Below are 26,085 nucleotides of genomic sequence, written 5' to 3'. Positions count from 1 at the left end.
CAAAAGATTCACCATGTATTACTCTTTTGCGTTGTAAGTGCCAAATATGTGGAAATGTGATTAAAAGCATATAAAAGCTCAAAAATGAAAAGCTGCCGTAGATTGTAATCTCTTTATTTCGATGACATAGTCATGAAATTCTGTTATTATCTTGTCACATATGTTCTCACATGAATTGAAAGGCCAATGAAAAGCTCAATATAAAACTTATCGTAGCACTAGTTTATGACAAACACTTCGGGTTTTACCGAAGACCCCATATCAAATATAGATGCTCGCTACTTTACAATTTTGTTTCGGGTTGGTCCAATCGGCAAGTCGTAATCTGATCATGTGACCCAATACTTCGCATATAATTTCTGCAGCACTTTTCGAGTATTACAAGTGACCAGCAGGCTCGTCATGATTATCAGACATTGATATGTACTCCTTCAAGCTAAAGCTGAAAAGTTAAACAAATTTTTATGGCAAGTTATAAAATATCACTGCTAAAAGTGACTGCACTACAATTACAATAAAAATAGACGCGTAAGAACAATAGACATGGTTATATTGAATGTGTGAAGTATACTAGTGAAAATATTTCGACGAATAAGGTTGCATGAAAGTGTAAACAGAAACCATCTCTCACAAGTGTGTCACATTTGAGCCGTTTTGGAAAAAGAATCCAAACTACGTCGGTCTCGTTTAACTGTGATTAACTGTTCGTTTTTTAGCTTTCAAAAGCTTGTAATCACATTCCCATATAATTGGCACTTACAACGCAACAGAGTAAGACATGGTGAATCTTTTGATATCAAATAACTTTAATGTGAATGGAATTTTATTGCAAGTCAACCTTTAATTATTTAAACGTTTAGCTTTTCTTACAGTTTTCAGTTATACAAGTTTATCTCTATGCAATTTCAGTGAAAGATAGTCGCCATCGTGACATCATTGATGTTCACAACAGATAATGTTTGAATTTTTATTAAAGATGGTGTATTTTAATTAATATAGGTGCCTTTTTCAGCTGCTATTGAAGGTGAAGATAGAACTTTTGTGACTTTCTGAAGTCATCAGTGATTTTACGCTTTATTAATCAGCCATTCAACAATGGATTTGAATTCTTATTTTTCTCAATAAAACTTTTTAGTAAAAAAATCTATTAAACATGTATTTGTCTGATACCTGAATGTTGCGTTAAGCTGTTTAAAGAAGCAGTAATTATTTTTAAATGCTCAAAGATTGTTGAAATACTTTGATAAGCTAGATTTATAACACAAAGAATTCATGCATTGTTACAAATTTACTGCACTCTTTAAAAACATCATTTGTAAATACTAAATGTATTCATAAAGTCTCCAAAATTAATTGATGGTTACGTTCATGTAGCCTTTTCTTCTTTACGCTATAGCCTTTGAGTAACATAGACATTACTTCATATCATGTAATTTTTTGAAGGTCGGTGTAAATAAGTTCTCATAGTTCTCATCTCAGAACTTTTCTCAAGCACATTGTTGCAATGCTTTGTCGTGGGACGATGCTACATGTATATGCAATTTCAATTATTTCTGGTACTGCTGCTTGTGAAAAAGCTAATGATGATGTATTTATGAAAATATCAGGATAAAAATGGCATCAATCGAATTGTGAATAAAACTAATTGTGAAAGATATTAGCACTAAAGCAGATACAGTAGACGCTCCTATAACATAAACCTCCTCTATCGTAAATTTCACTTATATTAAAGAATTTATGTAAAGTTTTGGCTTTGTGTTATGCAGAAATTCTATATAGCGTGAAAGGTCAAGTCAGTGTAAGTTTTCAAATTTTATTAGAATAACCAGATTCCCACAGTTTTAAAAATATTGTTTTCTCTCTTGTCGCACTTTGAAGAATAAATGATGTATGGAGGTATCTATATTGTATGCAGTAGAGCCCTCCCAGCTGCTAGAGCTCATGGCACGCTAGACTAGTCTAGCGTGCCATGAGAGATTGTCAGGTATGCTGATGAATCAAGAGAATAAGTAGCTACATAATTATTTAGAAGCAATTAAAGGCAGAACTTTGATAATGCGGGTGTTGGAGTGTTGGTCCACCAATCTGAGTGTCAGTGAATTGGAGTCTTGTTGAAATCAATTCTTCATCCTAATCTCTAACCCTGGCTTCGGGCACATGGACGAACACACTGGCACCCTGTTACGATAGTAACTATATATACTTTTGTTTTACTTTATTTTTGACATATATGCTGTTTTTTTATTTTTTCTTTCTGCTATAGACGTTCTGGTTTAAAAAAAGAGGCAAAAAGTGAATTTAAATGGACATTGGAAGAGTCGTGCTCCCTTTGACTCAACATAAATTTACTCTAATCATGTAATCATCATGATCTTGAACAATTGTTGCTGCTAGCAAACAGAGACCCACAAGAGGTTCAAACTGCAATCTGAATGTATCAAGTTTTTCTGTTATTTTGTTGATTTTATCTGTTATTTAAATTATAAATAAGAAATTTTGTTTAATTTAATGTATGGTGACTCGGTTTCATATTTTTTAAAACCCGTTTCTATTTGTGTCCATTTTAAAAATTTTGATTGAACAATTTCAAGTTATATTTTTCCATTTTCATATCTTACTTTCAATTCACTTTATCTATTGGCGCTAGATATTCTACAAAAGAGCTTTGCTGTAGGTTTTACAGAGTGTTTGTTTACCAAGTCGAATTTAATTGAATGGTCAATATTATTATATACATCGTATGTATCACTATCGCAACACTTTTCAAGTTAGCAAAGCTAATCAATATATAGCCAGAAACTAATATGAAAATGAAATGGATTGAAATGTGTTAGAGAAAAAATTTCATGTTTTCAACTGATTTTTAAATTTCGTGCCATTTATACTCATTTGAACAGTTCTGTCATCAGCATGAAAACAGCAAGTTGAAAGTGGCAAGGCTGATTTTAGCTTAATTGATGATGTTGAGAATGAATTAATTGACTCATGATCAAAGTACAAGTTTTGGATAATTTTAACCATCTGTATTATAAAGAATAATTAAAATGTAACTGTTCAGTTATATGTATTTTGTTTCATTAGACGTTTTTTAGCCTTTACAGAACTCATAACACTGATAAACTTATTTTAAGTATCTCCACATTTGCTTTTAATTGTGCCAAGTCTACAACTCTTGAACAAACAAATTTAATTTGTATTCACAGGCATTTAGGTGTTCTCCTTCTTCATGGTAAAGTTTTATGTTCAAATTGTCATGCCTCTTTCTGTGTAATTAGACAGAAAGCGAGTACACCGATTCCAACCACCAATCAATGACCTCCAGATGGAAATGGCCGCAACCGTCGAAAACCTAGACAAGGTATTAGAGACAGATATAATGGTATGTATGGATGAAGTTATAGCACTATGACAACTTAATTTCGCTTATAAAGTAGTCATATTTCAGCCAAAACAACGATAGTATACAAGTGGTCACGCACTGTTAGAGCAGCTGCATGATTGGCTGCAGGATTTTAATTGTGCTTTCCGACTCACGGTTAAATTCATAATTTGTGTAAAATACAGTAAAATTGAACCTTGAGATACAAGTATAATGCTCGACATCATGTATTAAGAGAGCATTATACTTGAGTAACTTCCAATTCCAGTTAGCAAAATCAACTTTTGTGTTAAGGTACATCATGCGCACGTGTGCACTCACACACACGCCCATACACAAGCGCCCACACACAAGTGTGTGTATGGGCGCTTGTGTATGGGCGTATGTGGGCGCTTGTGTATGGACCTCTTTTATTAATTTTTGTCCAGATTTCCACATCCAGTCGGGTTAAACCTTTTTTACACTAGCCAATAATTTCATCTGATGCAACTTACTCATGCCTGAGAAATAATGTGCTAATGAAGGAACTAAAGCTTAGTATAACAAAGAAACTTTTTGGAGTGATTCTCAAATAGTGCTGGAATACATATCCAATGATGTCAAAAAATTTCATCTGTCTGTTGCCTACAGGGTAAGTGAAATTAGGAAGCCATCTGAACCCAAACAATAAAATTATGTTCCGACAGAATTCAATCCAGCAGACATACCTTCTCGTGGAATAAGTGTTAAAGAAATCATTGATAATGACATGTGGTGGAATGGGCCTCCCTTCCTCAGAGACCCTGATGCGCTAGATTGCATTAAGAAAAATCAGGTCAACACAATAATTAATGAATGTGATCCAGAAGTGCGAAAAAAGGGATTAGTTACCATGGCTACCGTCAACACACAGAACATAACGAGAAAATTCACTCGATTCAGTAGTTGGAAGAAACTAGTGCACAGCATAGTATTGCTGAAGAGCTTTGTCAAACAGAAACAGTGGACGTGTAGAGTTGAAGACCAATGACCTGAAAGAAGCTGAAGTACTTGTCTTAAAGATGGCACAAGCAGATAGTTATCCTATGAAGGAGGACAAGTCTCTCATCAAGCTCAACTCTAATATTGACGATGAAGGTATAGTTTGTGTTGGTGGGAGAGCCAGTGCTTCAACATTGAGTTATCAGCAGAATTACCCTATCATCATTCCTAAGGACTCTCACCTAGCATATCTTTTGACAGTGCATTACCATAAACAAATATCACATTTAGGAAGGAGAAGCACACTCGCAGCAGTTAGATATGCTGAAATATGGATCGTACATGAAACTGGCGTGGTAAGTCGGCTGCTTAACCGGTGTGTAGGCTGTGCTAGACTAAAAAAGGCACCGGACACACACCTTATGGGAGAACTCACTAAAGAAAGAATGGATGCTACTCCTCCATTTACAAACATTAGAATTGACACCTTTGGACCTTATTACGTGAAGGACAAGCACACAGAGCTGAAAAGATAGGGACTTATGATAACCCGTATCTATTCTTAAGCAGTTCATATATAGGTCTTAGACAACGTGAGCGCAGACCCTTTAACACAAGCCCTTAGATGCTTTATGGCCTTAGGAGGGTCCGTTCAAGCAATATATTGTGACAATGGAACGAATTTTGTTGGAGCAAAGGATGAGATTGAAAGGAACTAGAGATAACCAGTAAGGAAACTAAGCAATATTTGCTAAATAATCGCATTAATTTCAAATTCAACTCACCTGAGCCAAGTCATCAAGAATGAGCCATGGAAAGGATGGTTTTTTCAGTAAGAGCAGTACTCAATGCAATGACCTTCAAGCTGAAAAACAAACTAGACACAAAAACCCTAAGAACTTTTTTCTTATGAAGCAGAGAATATCATCAACAGTAGTTCCCTGACTGCCACCTCGACAAGCAATCCCAAGGATCATGTGGTAACACCTAATCATATTTTGACCATGAAATGTCGGTCATTACTGGCACCATCACCTGGAAACTTCGCCGAAGATGATTTGTATAGCAGCAAACGGTGGAAGATTGCCCAAGCAGCAGCATAGCATTTCTGGAACACATGGAAAACTGAATATCTAAGCAGCATAACGATTCATCAGAAATGGACAAGGACGAGACCAAAGTTCAAAGAAGGAGACATTGTCAAAGACAACCAGGCAGTTAAAAATGATTAGATGCTAGGAAGAGTGACCAAAACTATTGCAGGCTCAGATGGCTTGGTGCTCAACCTGAAAATCAAAATAGGGAACCGGTTTCTTGAGAAAAAAAGGTTACCCATGCACCCACCAACTGTTCTGCAGAGGTCACTACACACTGTAGTAGTTTTGCTGAGTACTTAGATTAGCAACTATGTATCATGTAGGATTATTCATTATCAATAATTTAGTGTGAGTTAATCAACAAATAATAAACCAGACACAAACAAACAAAAAAAACTACGTATTACAACAAATTTAAGAAATTTAGATGGGAGTGTAGGAAAAGTTGATTAGTTTAGAAATCCTGTGGTTGATGCCTAGTCAAATTGGCTTAATACGTGGTGACCAATGATAGTTGCCGGCGTTGAGTCATAAGCTAAGGTTTCGCTTAACTCATAGTATGACGTTTTTCCAACTTCTGTAGAAGGCAGCAAGATTTGAATCATTACTCTTAATTATTAAGTTGTCAATTGCTAAGGGATTATTTATTAGAATTTATATGTTGGTTGCATATGCTGTTTTTTTATTATACGATGTTATATTGTTTCTTGTCACATTTCATTTGATGTTCAGTACTTTTACTTGCTATCATACTGTAACTGTACATATATTATTGCATTCATAATTATTGTGCTTAGCAAGTTAGTATGAAAATGATACTGAAGTATTATTCCAGGTTTCATAATAAAATAAAGATTGTGAACCACTCTCTCATAGAATCCTGAGTGAATTCAGTATTTAGAGTTTCCAACAAACTCTACAGTACCTCTCATTGCAGCCACCTGGCATCATCTCACCTGCAAGTCTCTCCTTCACCCTATTTGCACCTTTCCTAGGCTGACACCTTCCCTGACACCTCACATCACCTGCGCCTCCACGCCGGTTCAAGAGTACAATCAACAATACTCTCAATGGATCACTTTTATCCATACTCGTCAATATATAATTTTAAATGTTGACTCGCAATAAAATTCACGTTAAATTTATTTGATATGAAAAGATTCACCATGTCTTACTCTGTTGTGTTGTAGGCGCAAAATATGTGGGAATGTGATTACAAGCTCTTAAAAGCTAAAAAACGAACAGTTGATTGCAGCCACTCGAGACCGCCGTAGTTTGGATTGCCTTTCCAAAACGGCTCAAATGTGATGTACTTGTTACAGGATGGTTTCTGTTTACACTTTCATGCAATCTCATTCGTCAAAATATTTTCACAAATATACTTCACGCATTCAATAAAACCATGTCCATTGTTCTTACGCGTCTGTTTTATCGTCATTGTAATGCTGTCACTTTTAGCACTGATATCTTATAACTTACCGTAAAAAATCGTTAAACTTTTCAGCCTTAGCTTGAATGAGTACATATAATTGTCTGATAAGCATGACGGACCTGGTGGTTACCTGTGTTAATCGAAAACTGCTGCAAAAATTATTTTCGAAGTATTGGGTCACATGATCAGATTACGACTTGACGATTAGTCCAAGCCGAAAGAAAACTCTAACGTAGCGAGCATCTACATTTAATACAGGGTCTTCAGTAAAACCCGAAGTGTTTCTCATAAAATAGTGCTACAATGTTTTATATTGAGCTTTTTACTGGCCTTTCAATTCCCGTGAGAACATCACGTGACAAGACGATAACCAAACTGTAATGAATACAGCAAATAAATAGGAGATTCCAATCTATGGCGGCTTTTCGTTTTTGAGCGTTTATGAGCTTGTAATCACATTTCCACGCGTTTGGCACCTACAACACAACAGAGTAAGAAATGGTCCATTTTTTGATACCAAATAACTGTAATGCAAATTTTGTTGCAAGTCAACCTTTAAGATATTTCCATTTTTGACAATTGAGTCACGATGTATGGTGTAAACCTGCCTGAACAGCATTTGTAAGAAATGTTGCTTATCCTTCCACACTGCTACTATTCTACTTTTACTGCTTAATCGTCTGGCTTCATCAACTTCTCACAACTGCCTTCATCTCGAGCATCAATGTAGGCCCCACAATCCCAATCATATGACAAAGATTGCGTAACAAATACATCAAAATTATCTACTTTTACTAATTGCAACCTGAGAAATAATAGCATTTGATTGAATAGCCAATTATAGAATAATAAAGATAATAAGAGAGAGAGTTTGCTGGTAGTCTGCCCATCATAACATTTTTAAGGCTTGGAGTTCCAAATTTCTGTTCAGGATCCGAATCGAACAAATTTGAAATTCTTTGTTCAGACACTGGCTTGTCCAAAAACAGAAATTCAATGTATAATTTTGTGTTTCTCCGGTTTATTCCCATTAATATCCTCACTTTCACTGACATCACTGGCACCTGAAGAATTTTGGAGCATTGTATGTTGGAATCGATTTTAAGCGCATTGGTAAATACTTGCTGGTGCTTTACGTATGTTGGAAGATTTGTATCTCAAAGCCATCATAATTAGATGTCTGATTGTGTGCCCTCTGGTTAAAAAAAGTGCAAAGCCATGCGTGAGTTCTTGACCATTTTAGATTGATGATGACTTTGATTCCCTTGCAACCTTGAACATTGACATAAAGCCCGAAGCGGATGAAATTTTTGATCCTAATGACTTTGATTGTCATTCTGATGTTGTATCAGATGAGAGTGATGGAGACTTCAAGCCACACGAAAGTGGCAAGAAAAGAAAAACATCATCAAAACGTAATGCCAAGCTAAGAAGCTGTGAGTCTCACCGAATTTCTATGATAGATTATTTCCATAATTTTAAATGTGTTGGTTTAGGATGAATTTTTTAGCTGGTCAAATTAATTCAATTGTACGAACTTGATAACATTTATGGGAAAGTCTCCAGCAAAAAGGTTTTAATTATTCAGGCCTCTCATGAACTGATATGTTGCTTTCAAGCTGCTAGCTGTTAATATATTGCTAATATTTCAATTATATTATATATATTATAAAAGGCTATATTATAAAAGGCTATTCAACAGCTATATGAGTAACTAGCTCAAATGCAAGAAATGTTAGGATGTTTGGACTATTTATTGAACCAATATCATGATTGAAGGAACTCACAGTTTTAAACCATATATTGACAATTTAGTATGCTCATCAGTATCCTTGGAATGTTTACATAAGTATTATATTACCCGAGGTTGTGACATATGCAAGATATTCCCTCATGGGTAAACTCATGTAAACATGTAAACTCATGGGTGCTTTTGGTTCAACGTCATATCATGTCTGTCAAGGCTAAGCTAAACTTCCTTATAATTTTTAGCATAGCACTTACATGCAATACTTTGCATCTTTACTTGGAAATAGCTTTACCAAGCTTATTCCTACAGTAGGCCCTCCTACAACGTAAATAATCCATTCCAAAAAACACATACGTTATGGGGATTTTAATTATAAAAACAGTAATATACATGTAAACTGTCTAATCCGTTCCAAGATCTTTCCATACAAAAAAGACTAGATTTAACGTCTTAATTTGTTGGCTATACCATAACTTTAGTATTATTAGTTTGCATCGACAACTTTTCTACTTTTTTTTATTAAACTCACTGGTTTTATAGAACATGATTGCAGCAGTTTTACAATAATTTTGTGGGGAACGCACATCTTCGACTATCATTCACAAAGATTTGCTCATTTTTTCTAAACTGCAAAGTCTGTTGCGCAAAGTAAAGCAAATAACAAATGTTTTTCCCCCTCCACATCAAAACAAAATGAAAAAATATTATTACTATAAAAAACAGTATTACGCGTTTGTCGTCTATCTGTATCCAGGGGTCAAGGTTAGAATAACATAACTTTTGACAATACTCCAACCCGCGTTATTCATATTGGTAAACGGACGCTGTAACATGTGCACTCCTTGACATATTTATTAACAGTTGCACAACTACCTATTCTCTGTTTTGTTGACACATCTGACGAACTGTCACGACTAACTATAATGTCATGGAAGTTGTATATGCAATAGTTATAACACTTATATACACGTCGTCTTTTTTCTCGCAAGTGCGGCAAGATAGACTAGCATTCATATCATGTTTGAGAACTCACCCAACTTGAAACTTTAAATTATGATCATATGGAATTTTTTACATAGTACAAAACAAAAACCTCGCGTAAATTATTTACGTTATATGGAATTTACATTATAGGAGGTATAGGTTATGAAAATTGTCCTTGCAATTTGATATATATCAGTCTAGAAGTACCAAGTGTCCATGCGGCACCAATGTTTATCCGATAGTAACCTGTTAAGATACAAACTGAATATATTTTTAGTGATATTATTAAAAATATTAAATTAAAATTGACAACAAGTTCTATATGAAAAATCTAATAGAACGTTTGGTAATAATAATACTCAGATAATGATAGGACATTGGAGTAATCTGCGCTCATAAAATTTTCATGAATTGTCACCATGATTATGTAATTATTATATAGTTTCCTTAACATGTATGCCAATTAGCTCTTTCTCAGAACTTCTCTTTAACTTCCTTTAAATGTATTAAAAATGATAGAATTAAACGAGTAACTCATAAGTTTTAATTTTAGCGAAAACTTTCGCTGACCACAATAGGCGCAGCAGCACACATTAAACGTCTTGCTACGTCTAGCTAAATGTTGCAGTTTGATGACAAACAGATTGACCAATGATAATTGTAGCCCTCAGTTGAATGAAAGCTGTGACGCCTTGTTGAGATTTTTCAGTACCATTATTGAAATATTTTTAGGATATCAATAATGTAACTTTGTAATGTAGATTCTGTTTTTCTCTTGAAATCCTAAGAGTGAAGTATCAACAATATTTTTTGTATATAATTGAAAAAACTGTCGCGTTTAGTTGTCTGGATGAATTTAACAAGAATTCTGGAAGTCTGTCTAATCCTATAAATATTGTCAATGTCTCGAATTAGGTTGATGTCATTAAGTTTTGCTACCTTCAAAAATTTTAAAACACCTTCCATCAAGTTCTCGCCACTTTTAAATGGCATTCCGTTCAGCTCAATGACTTTAGCTCTGTTGAGATGTTCATTAGCTTTAACCCCCATTAGCAAATTATTATGTGTAGTTGATTGTTGCATTACTGTTTTAGCTGATTCGAGTTTACTAACTTTAGTTTTGACGTCGTTGATCTCTTCTTGAAAAATTTTGTAGCGGCAATTCATAATCAGCTTGTTCTCAATCAAGTCTAAACGTCTGTTTATTTTGGCGACATCAGATATCAGCTGAGTTAGTTTTAGATCAATAGAAGCAAGAGTAATATGGTCTCCAGAGTCTGAAGCAGATTCTCTACGTTTTGGTCCCATAATGATCAGAAACGTAATAGAGGATTTACCAATTTCAAGGAGGTTTCACGCTTAACACCAACTACGCCCCCCAGGGTTGCACGATAGCTTGATAGTCGATGGCGATAGTCGATAGTTGTCTTTCTCGATGTGAGTATGCTACCTATTTTTAGCCTATCGAAACATCTGAAACTAATATATCGTTATCGAATAATCAAAAATAATATAACCCGATAGTTATCGCCCTCGGATACCTCGAACACATGATCAACTCGAACGGATTTGTTTGGTCCGTTCCCACGCAATGATGAATTGCTTTAGACAACTCGATCTCAACTTGGTTAGCTCAAACAGTTTTTTGCTCAACGGCTACTGCGACGGTTGTTATGGCTTTAGAATAGCACTTTATTCCAAGCCATAGAGATAAACCTCAACTTTTTGTAGTTCGTAGACGGCGTTATTACCATCATCAGAAAAATATTTTCGTTGACGGCTTTTCTAAAGGTTTGTAAAACTCAAATTTTGCCAAACATCCGTTTAGCGATGGCCCTCTGAAAGCTAAAAAAAGGTATGCTAACCTTTGAAAATACTTTTAAAAAATCGGCAAACTTGATCTTGGTTAAAACGCTCAAAAGAAAAAGATATCTTTTCTTCTGAGTTTTTCAACAGCGATCAAGTTTTGCCATTTTTAATCTGAAAACGTCCTAGCAATCACATCACCTAAAACAACAAACAAATCTCAAGTGATAGAAAAGTCTCCATACTTTCTGAATTTTTTTTAACTTTCTATTAGAAGCCTTTTAATTTGCAACAAGCCATCTATGCGTTTGATTTATACATAGTTTGAATATGTACATTTATCTACTAATAAATACATGTATATGGACATGTGACAGTGCTCTGATAAATTGAACACTGTGATTACTTGAACACCATTTCCTATCCCTTTCCACAATCCTCGATCTTTTCAGGCATGATAATATGTTAGTTTTACCAGCTGCCAAGTCACTCGATAACTATCGGTGAACTCTGTCTTTTTCATTGATAATTCGATACTATCGCTATCGGTTGGACAACTCCAACGATAGTCGATAACATCTTGTCAAACAACAAATGCCATCCCTAGCCCCCGTTGCAGTCCTGCGCTTGAATTCTTTCTTTCGTGTTCTGTAGTTGGTAATAACTGTATTCTATAAACGCCTTGGTAGGGTATATATGAGCGGTTGAGTATGTGAATTATGTGTTGCATATATAGAAATATAAGCTCTTTGCTGGCAAATGCTTAATCCTCAGGAGCTCTCAAAAACACTTATGCACAGATCAACTGCTCAGCTGCTAATGTAATTGTTAATCACGACAACCTCCTAAAATATAAGCTGAGAAAAGCTGCTCTAGTGTTTCTAATTCTCTGTCGAAGGCAGCATGCTGTTGAACACCAGGGACCTTATTTGGTGTGAAATCCAAATAATTTACCAAAGCTAGCGTGTTGTGAAGCTTCAATTTGCTCAAAAGCTTCAAGGGATAAGCATAAGCTTTGTCTTATTTTAGTAGTACTGACATGGAGTTTCTGCTATTAACAGTTTCGGCTTATTGCCACGACGTGTAGTTAGAAAGGGAATAATCACAGTCACTACTTTATCAATCAAGTGACTCATCAGAAGCTACTACCCTAAACTTACTCCCTGAATTTATTCGCGGAGTTATATTTCGCGAAAATTGTTTTTTCATGCATATTCGCGGATGAATTTATTCGCGGCTGAAAACTGCCTCTCTCTAGGAAAAGTTAACTCTATTGCGGCTAGTGATAGAGTTATTCCTACGCATGCCCAAACCACGTGTTCCGGTTATATTTAGCTTACAACTGCGAGGCGATTGTGGTAAGCTATTTTTGCTAAGCTAACAATTGTAAGCTAACAATTTTTGCTGCGTCTAGAGGTTGTAACGAATATTCATCGCTTAGGAGTCCTTTGATAAGCCAACAACTTGTGGTAAGTAATGAGTTTTTTTTTCATTTACTAAATTAGTTGAATTTTACTTTGGTTTTCGGTAAAACACAATACTTATTTTTTCCATCCCTACCGCTTCATTATTTGTTTTAGTGTGAGAGAGATTTTTCATTATACACCGAAGAACAATGATTGCAAGGGTGGTAGATGTCATTCTTAGAAGATCACCAATAATTCAGGGAGGTTGAAGTGACTGCAGCTACTTACGAGAAGAATATACCATATCTGTTTTTAAAAAAGCAACAAAAACGCCTTTACGAGCACAAATCTTTGGCCAACCGGCAGAACTTTGCAATAGTAAGCCACGAGGAGAGTTCTGATGATAACTTCCTTACCAGCCATGTAGTAGCGAGATAATCGACTTCAACACCTACCCAAGATAGTGACAGCGACAGAGCTGCTATTACCAAAATAACTAGTCAAAAAGCACCATTACACGCTAGTATTCATATATCAAGAGTACCAGTTTAATTTTATTGCTAGACAACCGCCATATGGACTAAACTGTTTATATTTACTCCATTCATCGTTTGTAAAATTTTATTTGTATATAAAATATTTTATTTGTACACTCAAGTTTGTAATAAATTATAATATATCTATACATCAAATAAAATATATAATTTAATCATGTTTGCTGCAGTGATATCAAGGAGTTGTTGTCGATGAAGGGGTCTAGGTTGTCTGGTTGCTTCTCTGCCAATATTCCTGCCTTGATGAATATTACTACTTGTCTCTAGTTTTCGTAATCGGAGTAGTTGTTTTATTCTCAATCTGCAGTAAACACAAAAAAGAAAAAACTATGAACGAGTGTTGAGGAAGTACAAAAACAATAGCTGAAGTATATGATGAAAGCGATCAGTTTTTAAACAAAATAATTAACTAATGCAGTTGATTATGAAAAAACGTATCTGCACTGCAAATCAAATACATACCATAATGTCCAGATCAGAATCATGATCGTCTTTGACTTCGGTATTAGAGATTGATGGAGTTGGACTAGGAGATATGTTTTGCGATGCTGAAGCCATGCCAAATAACTTGTAAAAACCTTGAATAATTTTGTAAAGTTTGACGCAATGGCAATAAAGCTCGAAGCCTGGCGATGATTTTAAAGAAGTTTTGGAACTCGGCTACGTTTAGTACTTCTGCCTACCTGCTATTTTCGCGATGACGCCATTCTGCATATCTTGTGACAACCTCGAATAATTTTGTAAATAAATGTGATGCATTGGCAATGGTGTTAGCTCAAAGCTCAGCCAATGATTTTTAAAATGTTTTGGAACTCAATTACGCTTAGTATTTACATTAAAAACTAGGCTAGCGACTAGTTTTCAATTTGATGCAGTAGTTATTCTCTCTTGTGATTAAGAATAGAACTAATTATTCACTGAATTTAATAATTCGCGGGATTGACTGTTCGCGAAATCTCGAATTTTTATGACCAACGAATATTTTCATCCTGTAGGGTATAACTACAGTTTGAAAATAAGTCTCAAAGGTAGCAATAAACTGAGCATGGGTTGCCAGCACGTTCTCCATTGGCTCAAAGTAGCCTGCAGAATGTTTCCTTACATTTCTTGATGCACAGACACGATAGGCCAACTAAGTAAGTTTTCACTAACCATAAATGTGTACTAAGCCAGCCGCACCATGTGATGCCAGACCTCACTAGGTTTTAGTACATGATGGGCTCAAGATAATTTTGAGTATATCAAAGGCCAAGTTTATGAAAAACAAGCATTATTCATTGCTGTGCTTCTTCAACGTTGAAGAAGACTTGAGAACTTGCTCCCTAAGAGTTCAGCATTTGCCTTTTTGGGCAAATAAATTCTTATATTTCATTATTCGTTGTTGTGCTTCTTTCAACATTGAAGAAGACTTAAAGGTTGACTTGCAACAAAATTCACATTACAGTGATTTGGTATCAAAAGATTCACCATGTCTTACTCTGTTGTGTAGTAAGTGCCAAATATGTGGAAATGTGATTACAAGCTCTTAAAGGCTCAAAAACGAAAAGCCGCCGAAGATTGGAATCTCTTTATTCCGATGACATAACCACAAAATTTGGTTATCGTCTTGTCACGTATTTTCTCACGTGAATTGAAAGGCCAATACAAAGCTCAATATAAAACCTATCGTAGTACTAGTTTATGACAAACACTTCGGGTTTCACCGAAAACTGAAGTTATTTGACTCCCGTATCAAATATAGAGGCTCGCTACATTCCAGTTTGGTTTCTGCATTATTCAATCGTCAAGTCGTAATCTGATCATGTGACCCAATACTTCGCAAATAATATTTGCAGCACTTTTCGATTATCACAGGTGACCAACAGGCTCGTCATGATTATCAGACAATGATATGTACACTTTCGAGCTAAGGTTAAAAAGTTTAACGATATTTTACGGTTAGTTATACGATATCAGTGCAAAAAGTGACAGCATTACAATTACAAATTAGCAGTCGTGTAAGAACAATAGACATAGTTTTATTGAATGCGTGAAGTATATTTGTGAAAATATTTCGACGAATAAGGTTGCAGAAAGTGTAAACAGAAACCATCTCTCACCACTACATCACATTTGAGCCGTTTTGGAAAGGGAATTTAAATTATGGCGGTCTCGTTTGGTTGCGATTTTCTGTTCATTTTTTAGCTTTTAAGAGCTTGTAATCACCTTTCCACATATTTTGCACCTACAACACAACGGAGTAAGACATGGTGAATCTTTTGATATCTAATAACAGTAATGTGAAAATTGTTGGAAAACAACCTTTAAGAAGTTGCTCCCTATGAGTTCAGCATTTCCTTTTTTGGGCAAATAAATTCTTTTATTTCCTATCCTTTACGTAATTTTGACAAATAAGCGCGTCGTCATTTAAACTGATTTTTTCATGCTAAGCAAAACATGTTGTTAGCAGCTTCCAAATTTCTTATTAGCACATATTTGAAAAAGATGTTCTTCAGATGCTACCTTTACACTAGTGAGTGTTATATTTTTCTTACTGGAAGATTATAAGTAGAGTCTGCTCCTCATACTTCCAATCTAAAACGCTTTTGTGTGATATAAAGATGGTGAATCAAATTTATTTATTATATAGTTTTTGTTGCAAGATGTGAAATCAGCAGTTTAGAACTCCCATTTTTAAAAATCAAAACTGAGGTTGAAATTATAATGTATAAAACATTAACAAACTGTTTTAGCCACAAAAGGATGTTCAGTGAGTGCCGAGTCAGGATTTCACATTTGTCATATATGCCAAGCTGAATTTGTCAACAAATGTTCCCTCACCCGGCATTTGAAATGGCATTCAACACAATATGGTAATGCTTTATTAGTCTATGAATTATATATATTGCTACTATGAATATATTAGGTCTAGTTAGATACATCTGATACATTAAGATTATTCATCTGGTACATTAAGATTTGATGACTTCAATTGAAATAACACTTGCCAGAATTTCAATGCATATTCTATTCATAATTGCTTTTAGTACCTTTGTTGTTACTGTGAATTCCAGCATATAAGTCAAAGATTTGGCACCAAATTACAAGCCTAAAAATTAATCCTCGACTTATATGGCAGTGACTTACTTGCCATTCTTACTACTATTATTACTACTATTCTTCACAGTTCAAATTGTCATAGCAAAGGTCATTTTTTAGTATAATTATTTTTGAAAACGGTTTTTTTTAGTATCCACATACAAGCCCACACTTCGATAATAAATTTGACATATTCACTAACGTTCATCGTTTTTCTTGTACACGAATCACAATTTTTGGTAAAAATCTGCCTTGAAGTATTGATTTTATTTAAAATATGTATTATCCTAGGTGGCAGTTTCGTTCTATTGGTAAGGCAGGTATATGATGACCAAGTGTTGTGTTTTTTGCCCAGTGATCTTCACCAGAACTGTGTCTCCTCTCATTCTTCAGTTACTTGTAATGCCTCGGACAACAAAAAATCTTGGTATCTGATGACGCGGTTGATTATTGATAGCAGTTTCCTCATTTACAGATCACTTTTCGCTAATGTGGACAGAAACTTTTTGCAAACGAATAGTCTTCGTCTTATACGCTGTATCTACTTGTACGCTGGAATTCACGGTATTCCTACTTAGATATGGCCTGTCCTGAGAAACTGTTGTTTTTGCGGAGTTGTTCCCCCGTCGAGCGGGCGAGCAACACAACAGCTTGTCACAAGAGGTACTGCACCTGATGCATCAGCTGCACTGAAAGGGAGTTGTTCTCTTCCGTTTATGGGGCGTGGCTGCGATGTTATGGCGGTCGCTCCATCAGCAATCATAACAGATTTCGCGCAAAAGTTTATGTACAAAAAGATAAGATTACAACGTTTAACCAAAGACCAGTTTCTGTTGTAAACGTTAGTAGAATTTAAGAATAAAATAAATTGAAAGTAAAATCCATAACAACAAATAAAACTGACTGATACAAAAATAGAAATAAAACTGACTGAGCGCACAAATAACGACACGTTTAGTCGCTGTCGTTGCGTAAGTTCTCGGGTTCTACTAAAGTTTACCGCAGAGACTGGTCGCTGGTTAAAGGTTGACTTGCAACAAAATTCACATTACAGTTATTTGGTATCAAAAGATTCGTCATGTCTTACTCTGTTGTGTTGTAAGTGCCAAATATGTGGAAATGTGATTACAAGCTCTTAAAAGTTCAAAAACGAAAAGCCGCTGTAGATTGCAATCTCTTGATTTCGATTACAAGACAATAACCAAAATCGACGGATTTTTGTTATTGTCTTGTCATGTGATGTTCTCGCGTGAATTGAAAGGCCAACAAAAAGCTCAATATAAAACTTATCGTAGCAATAGTTTATGAAAAACATTTCTGGTTTTACCTAAGGCCCCGTATCAAATATAGATGCTTGCTACTTCACAGTTTCAGCTTGGCCATTCCGTCCGACATTTCAACGTACGTGTACATGTCTGAGTTACGATCATAAAAAATGTCAAATTCTGAAGAGTTAAGACCCTGGCGTTTCGAGCCTGACGCTCTATCTGAAGAAGATCCTCAACAGAATCAAACATCTCAGCAAGTAAGCACCACCACTAGCCAGCTCTTATGTGCCAAGCTAGCTAGTAGTAATAGTTTTAGCTAGAGAGTGATAGAACGAATATTATTATATATATATAATTTTAATGATGATAATTATCGCTTCATATTGCGAAAAAAATTACAGATTTTTCTCGAATGACAACATTAACAATTTTAATATTTAAATCTAGTGCTGCACTGATATACTGTTGGATAACATCGACCTGATGTATTAGCTATGGTTGCATAGACATATCTGTTCATTTCTTTAGGAGCTAATACCACCGGCTACAGAGTGGTGTGTCTGCAAGCACTGTCAAGACATGCCATCTCTTCCTGGATGTTTGTGCTGCCATGATGCTGAGTTTGTGCATCGTCTCCATGACCGTGGGGAGCATGAATGCCTGTGTATGCATCCTGGTATGGACGAACTTGTGGCGCCTGCACCCCTTGAGTTGGGGTGAAATAATTACCTGCGCTATCATAGTGAGTCGGATTTTTATTTAATGCCAACAACATCAAAGCTATGCTAATGTGTCAAGCATTATCTACAATTCTTGTGTTACACATTTAATGCATCGGTTGAACACACATATTCTGAACTCGTGAAACACAAGGGGAACTGTTATATTTGGCTTGTACATTTACTACAGTAGAGAGCGTTTTAGTTTTATGATTTTATTATATAAAGATCAAGATTATTTTGATGATCAGCAATTATTGTTTTTCAATAGTTGTTTTGGTAGATATTCTATTCCCATTTGGAGAGCCATCGCCAAATGCACGAAAAAGGTTGTGTGCATACCACAATCTTGTGTTTTGGTTTATGCCGCAAATCTTGTTTGCAAGTCTGCAAACTCTTCTTCATCATCCGTTAGTGGGAAAAGAGCTCGAATCTTAGACACCAAGCAGGCAGGTAGAGGTCGTCGCTCACCGCGACGAATTTGCGGCATAAGCCAAAACACAAGCTTGCGGTATGCACACAACCTTTGTAACAAAATTCGTTGTAATTGACCTCACTCTCAGACCGTGAAAAATTAGATCGGACTGGCATCGCCTGAAGCCTCCCAGCTCCATGGCGTTAGAGCTGGTGGTCTTCTTTGACTGCAAAGTAAAGAAATTTACGACCAACAATAACTTTCACATTATTTGAATGAATTATTTAGCTAGATCAGCAACTTCATGTTTATGTATTGATAACTACTAAAATATTTGGGTTTTTGTCAGGCTGTGAAGTAAAAACTGTCAAAGTTTTACTATGACAAGATGGCTGCTGACTATTAAACCGCAGCTCTGATCCATCATAGTGTATGCCCCGTATAGTGCGCAATGCCCAGGGTTATCGCATCTACCGTCACCTGCCAAATCAAGCTCCCAATCGATTGCTGACATCAATCCCTCGTTATGCAGGGTGTACTGCTCAGCAATACACTGTAAAATGTTGTAAAACTTCATTATACAAGATTAATTTGTATCATTATCATTTGTCTAAGAATGTAGAATCCTCTTCCCCTTTTTGTGCAATATTTTGTTGAAGAATCAGAATTTTAAATTATAATATATTTCGCTTGATGGATGACATATTTTCATTTCAAGAAAAAAATTGTCTCTTAATGTCACTATTTACTTAGTGTGCCAAGCTTTTACTCACATTTTCCAAGTTTATGGGTAAATATTAACACTCACACCGTGTAAGTATTCTCTTTGTTGGTAGAGGCAAACGCTGTGGCTTGGTATCGCGAAGTTCAGGAGTGACAGAAAACGGAGGTTTTGCGTAAGGCATCCGTCAGAAAAGAGTGATGCAGCTGCCAACAGGGGGTGGATGATGTGAGCTCTGTTCACCCTGGCAGTTGTTTCCCAAGTGTACGATTGATGACAGGAGGCACATGTAACCTTGAACTCTACCCATCCGCCTTTTCGCACTATCGTGGATGAGCAGGGGAGGGCGCAGGCGTGGTAGTGAAATAGTCGCTGGAATGCTGTCACACTTACTATTATTTTCTCCTCTTTGAAACAGGATTCGGGTCTGAAATCACAACACAATAGTTGACTTGCAATAAGACTTGTACAACATCATTTTCTGTTATTATATCATATTTGCTTGATCAGAAAAAGAATAAATATATAGCCATGCAATCATGACACAGATTTTACAAATCCTCGTCAGAATCCATGATATTGTAAACATAAAAAATGTGAGTAATAACTCTATGGATATTCTTTATATTTTGTCAAGTTTGGTTAAGTTCAACTCTATCTTACATGTAATTGGAGAGCGTTTGACGCTGGCCAACATATAGCGCTCAAACTCTTCCCAGTCTTCAGTGGTTGGCACAAACTCTTCATCATCTAATACTAATAATAATCATCCAGTAATATTAATATGCTATTAACGATGATACCAGAAAATGACAGTAACTATTTTATATAACATATCTATAAGTGAGTGGGGTTATGAAATTTGGCGAAATTAATCGTGAAACATAACATTATTTTATCAATTATAGATTAATATATTACGTTTTACAGATAGATATGCAGTGTGAATTAATTTTGTTATTATAATAAGAATAATACACGTAATTAAAAAAATAAAATAGTAATAATATCATATTACAATTAAATAACATTATTATTGTAATATTAAATATAGATTAGTACAGTAGTATTAGGAGAATACTAAAAAATAACCCGAGTTACTACTACTAATACAAGTAGTTCATAAAATAAATTACTCACATGCTTTGGTGGCATGTGGAGTATGCAAACTGGTTAGAAAACATATCGTCTTTGAAACGGCGAAAAAAAAGGTAAGAGTAAGCAGGCAAATAAATAAAGTTTGTCACATCCAGCTTCACCCAGTTGCTACACGGCCGGTGAAGGTCTGGTCTCACTTCTCCGCTCTTGGCCAAGAAAAAAAGGTGCTTCTCAGCTTTGCAGCTGCACAAACACGATGTGGCGCGTTAGACATTATGACGAATTGAAATTAACAAGTTTAATGCGAGAAAGCGTGTCTGCTATTTGCGATAAATCAAACTTGAACTGAAACTAACATTATATGATCATGTGACTTACAATTTCCGCCATTTGGCGCGAACAATTTCTGCAGCATTTTTCGACCCTCACAGCGGACCAAAAGGCTCATCACGTTTATCAGAGGATGATATGCGATCGTTCAAGCTAAGATTAAAAAATTAAACATATTTTTATGGTAGGTTTTGAGATATCAGTGCTCAAAGTTGCAGCATTAGGATGCCGATAAAATAGACGTGTAAAAACAATAGACATAGTTTTTATTGCAAGCGTGAAGTATATTTGTAAAAATATTTCGATGAATAAGGTTGCAAGAGAGTGTAAACAGAAGCCATCTCGCACAACTACGTCACATTTTAGCCGTTTTGGAAAACGAATCCAAACTACGGCAATCTTGTGTGGCTGCGATTTTCTGTTCGTTTTTTAGCTTTTAAGAACTTGTAATCACATTTCCACATATTTGGCACCTACACTACAACAGAGTAAGACATGGTGAATCTTGTGATACCAATTAACTATAATGTGAACTTTGTTGCAAGTCAACCTTTAAGCGTTGCAATCTTATTTTTTCTACATAAGTTTTTGCACAAAAGTCGTTATGATTACCAATGGAGCGACCGACATAACATCGCAATCAAGCCGCATAGACGGAAGAGAACAACTCCCTATAAGTCAAGCTGATGCATCAGGTGCTGTACGTCTTGTGACAAGCTGTTGTGTTGCTCGCCCGCTCGACGGGGGAACAACTCCGCAAAAACAACAGTTGGTCAAGACAGGCTAACTTAGATAGGTAAACATAGATAGTACCTCACAGGCACCTTGAGGCTCCGTACAATATGGTACATGTAGCCTTTGGGGCCGGCTGAATTTTGGTTGCTTTTTTGCCGGAAGCTAACTTTGTGCTACTGCCTCCTCATTGGTGATAATAATGCATCCCTCTGGGGATGTTTGGTATTAACGCTTTAGAAATCTGAAGCTAGCAGGAATAATTGGCAATGCTCCAATTGAGTTTTTGCTTTAATAAGTTCAAACGAGATTAGGAAATTGTGAAGAGGGTGCTAGCCCGTTGCTACAGTGTTTGAATTATGTAGTTTGTACAACAACACGGTAACATTAAACCAATGTCTATGTAATTTCTACTTTCTAACAATGTCAAAGGGCATTACAGATTAGCAACTATACACTTTTGTTCAGCTGATGCATACTAGTAAAGGAGTTCGATTTTCACTACAATGTATAGTGTCAGCAGCCTTTACAAGACTTAATAAACATGAGCTCAATAATTTATTTTGTATTTCAAAAACCTCAATGTTTGACAGTTTTTAAAATATATTGGGTAGCTTCTTTTTTGATCCAATCAAAGGGAGCAGGGCTACTCTCTCTGCTGCTTTCTGCTCTTTTTGCATAAGAAGTCGATTTTTTTGGTATTGGAACATTAAATGCAATGAAATTTTCAGCATAAAAGTTTTTGGTAGACGCTTTGCTGTGCAAAAAAATAACTCTGTTACAGAACTCCATGGAAATTGATCAATGCAGCAGCATTGAAGTCATTTCATGTTTAATTTATGAATATCTCCTTTTTAAACTCTGGCTATTTAATTAAGCACTAAGTGCAGATGATTTTGCTTGAAAAGTTACATTAATATGGTACAATCAAGTAGTGCTCGAGGAGAAAATAAGGTTGCAGTATATTGTTTTCGAAAAATAAAATTTTATGTTCAAGTTTAACTCACTGGTAGTCATGCATGTGACTCAGCTGACCTTGTTTTTATGGTTTTCGATTGGTTGAGCTCATAATGCATATCTTTACATTGTATTACAGGCTTTTGTCGCAATAACAAGTTTTGTAAGCAAATTTTCTGAATTTTGCTAGAAAATAGTATGAAGATTTTCATAATGCAACTTATTTTACTTTCCATTGAACTTGGTAACTAAATCGGGCCTCATTGCTATTATATACTTATCACTCTGCATATCCAAATTTTGTCAAAAGGTTATTCATTCGATTTGAATATTGGTCAAATTTGCTTTATAAAGATATTCTTTCAAAATTGTCCTACCTTTGCAGAATCTCTGGATTGTATGAAGTATGAAAGAGATATAACAGCAACTCTGAAATATGAAGAATGTGACTTCACATGTACCTTCAATCATCAATCGACTAATACCTGTACGTCTCACACATCCAGTATTGAGAAACCCTATTCATGTACTCAGTGTAACTATAGGTCTGCACGAAATGGTGATTTACAGAGACATATGAAAATTCATACAGGGGAGAAACCCTATGCATGTACTCAGTGTGACTATAGATGTTTGCAAAGTGGTAATCTACAGACGCATATGAGAACTCATACAGGAGAGAAACCCTATGCATGTACTCAGTGTGACTATAGGTGTGTGCAGCGTGGTAGTCTACAGATGCATATGAAAACAACTCATACAGGGGAGAAACCCTATGCATGTACTCAGTGTGACTATAGGTCTGCACATAGTGGTCATCTACAGACGCATATGAAAATTCATACAGGGGAGAAACCCTATGCGTGTACCCAGTGTGACTATAGGTGTGTTCGGCATGGTCAACTACAGATGCATATGAAAACTCATACAGGGGAGAAACCCTATGCATGTACTCAGTGTGACTATAGGTCTGTGCAGAGTGGTCATCTACAGACACATATGAAAACTCATACAGGGGAGAAACCCTATGCGTGTACCCAGTGTGACTATAGGTGTGTGCAACGTAGTCATCTACAAATGCATATGAAAACTCATACAGGGGAGAAACCCTATGCGTGTACCCAGTGTGACTATAGGTGTGTGCGACGTAGTCAACTACAGATGCATATGAAAACTCATACAGGGGATAAACCCTATGCATGTACTCAGTGTGACTTTAGGTGTGTGCATCGTGGTAATCTACAGATACATATGAAAACTCATACAGGGGAGAAACCGTATGCATGTACTCAGTGTGACTATAGGTCTGCACATAGTGGTCATCTACAGACACATATGAAAACTCATACAGGGGAGAAACCTTATGCTTGTACCCAGTGTGACTATAGGTGTGTGCGGCGTAGTCATCTACAGGTGCATATGAAAACTCATACAGGGGAGAAACCTTATGCATGTACTCAGTGTGGCTATAGGTGTGTGCAGAGTGGTAATCTACAGATGCATATGAGAACTCATACAGGGGAGAAACCCTATGCTTGTAGTCAGTGTGACTATAGGTGTGTGCAGAGTGGTAGTCTACAGATCCATATGAAAACTCATACAGGGGAGAAACCCTATGCTTGTACTCAGTGTGACTATAGGTCTGCATATAGTTGTCATCTACAGACACATATGAAAACTCATACAGGAGAGACACCTTATGTATGTACTCAGTGTGACTATAGGTCTGCGCATAAGGTTAGTCTACGGAGACATATGAAAACTCATACAGGGGAGAAACCTTCCTCATGCACTAAGTGTGACTATAGGTGTGGGCAGCGTTTTAGTCTACAGAGATATATGAAAACTCATACTTGAGAGACACCCTATGCATATGCTCAGTGTGACTATAGGTCTGCACATAGTAGTAATCTACAGACACATGAGAACGCATACAGAAGGAAAACTTGATACACTCCAGCTAAATAACCTGTGAAAGAGCAGTACTATTTAAGCGCTTGTATAAAAGTAGCCTTTCTTCTGTTCATACCTTGCCTGATGGCTTGTATGAATATGGCATTATATTTATATAATGCCATATGTATATAATGGCCTAATGTATATGATGTATATAATGGCTTATATTTATTCTGGCGGCCTGATATCTCAGCTCATCTCACTTTCAATGATTCACTGTGGAATATCTCTTCATATTTCTTTTATCAATTATTGAATTTATTATGACTTTTCTTCTTACATTTTCAGGATAATAATATATATATTGGATATCTGATATGTTCTACTTGATGCATTTTTTGGGTGCCTAAAGCTGTTGAGCTCTCAAACTGTCGCATTTATGTCTTTTATTGGCTTGCTCTATTTTTTAATGTTTAGAGATATATTTTGCTTCTCAAGTTTTATTGGAATGTTAAGTATATATTTTTCTTCTTTTTTTAACTGGTTTTAAAGTTTATTTTATTAACTAAAATGCAAAAATTATAGCTGGTTGGATATTGCTGTCACCTTTTTAATTGACAGCTGGTTGGATATTGTGGTCGCCTTTTAATTGACAGCTTTTGGATTGCAAACTGCTAGAATTCAACTTTCAGCCCTTTAATCTCAAGTCTTTGCTGAGAATGGCTGAAATTGGAGTAGTTTATTCACACAGAATAATATTCATATGTAGGTAGTCTGTGTTTGAATTATGTGGAAGATATTTCCAATGCCATGACATGCCAATGGTATGCTAATATCATGTACTGCACTAGCATTTAGGTACATTTAGTGTATCAAGACCTGTTGGCTGGCTAATTCGAGACTGTTTTATTTTTACATTACAAGCAATATATATGTGTATACAAGTCATCAATGATTCACCATAGTGATGATTTCAGGTGCAAAGACAACAGCACAAATAAACAAATATATTGCCACATTATTGCAATTGTTGACAGTATGATTCAGGTCACATATTTATGACCCTGATACGCTACATCCCTTACCAATTTCACAAAATTGTGAATACTCACGTAAAACCAATGCCATGACATGCCAATGTTATGTCAAATGACAATGTCATGTACTGCACTAGCATTATACGTCCATAGGTACACAACTGTAGCTAAGCAAGGCTTTTTTTATAAACTATAAGCGTTTGTTTTTAATTGTGAGCATAATTAGTTGTCAGCATGAATTATTTGTGAGCTCGTATATGTTATATGTTGAGCATTTGAAACGCTAGTTTCCTTCAGGCTTACAGATTGTGACTCGCTTATTGGCAGCTGAAGCTGATCTGAAGATATGGACATTATGCGATATGACAAGTATACAATTGTCTTGCACTCAAATAAGTTCGCTCAATCGGGTGCACATAAAACAGACGTACATATAACAGGTGCACATCATAACAATCCTTCCCTT

The 26,085-nt window shown here is 35.9% G+C and overlaps 1 protein-coding gene across 2 annotated transcripts in view; it reads left to right on the top strand.

The window, feature by feature from the left end:
- LOC137387045 (oocyte zinc finger protein XlCOF6-like) overlaps positions 1 to 25,502 on the top strand; it is a 226,755-nt gene extending 201,253 nt beyond the window's left edge. Inside the window, exons 2-5 of one of the 2 annotated variants that reach the window (XM_068073329.1) lie at positions 3,276 to 3,379; positions 8,112 to 8,283; positions 16,101 to 16,220; positions 23,072 to 25,502. In XM_068073329.1, the coding sequence (XP_067929430.1) occupies positions 3,323 to 3,379; positions 8,112 to 8,283; positions 16,101 to 16,220; positions 23,072 to 24,543 (1,821 nt within the window). In that variant the 5' untranslated portion in view covers positions 3,276 to 3,322 and the 3' untranslated portion in view covers positions 24,544 to 25,502. The remainder of the gene's footprint in view (positions 1 to 3,275; positions 3,380 to 8,111; positions 8,284 to 16,100; positions 16,221 to 23,071) is intronic. The other variant, XM_068073325.1, reaches the window with a different exon arrangement.
- The last annotated feature ends 583 nt before the right edge of the window (positions 25,503 to 26,085 follow it).

Source organism: Watersipora subatra, chromosome 2 (assembly GCF_963576615.1).
Source record: "Watersipora subatra chromosome 2, tzWatSuba1.1, whole genome shotgun sequence".
NCBI classification, from domain to species: domain Eukaryota; kingdom Metazoa; phylum Bryozoa; class Gymnolaemata; order Cheilostomatida; family Watersiporidae; genus Watersipora; species Watersipora subatra.
Note: the sequence above shows the minus strand (reverse complement) of the source record. Positions and strands in the feature narration are given on the sequence as shown.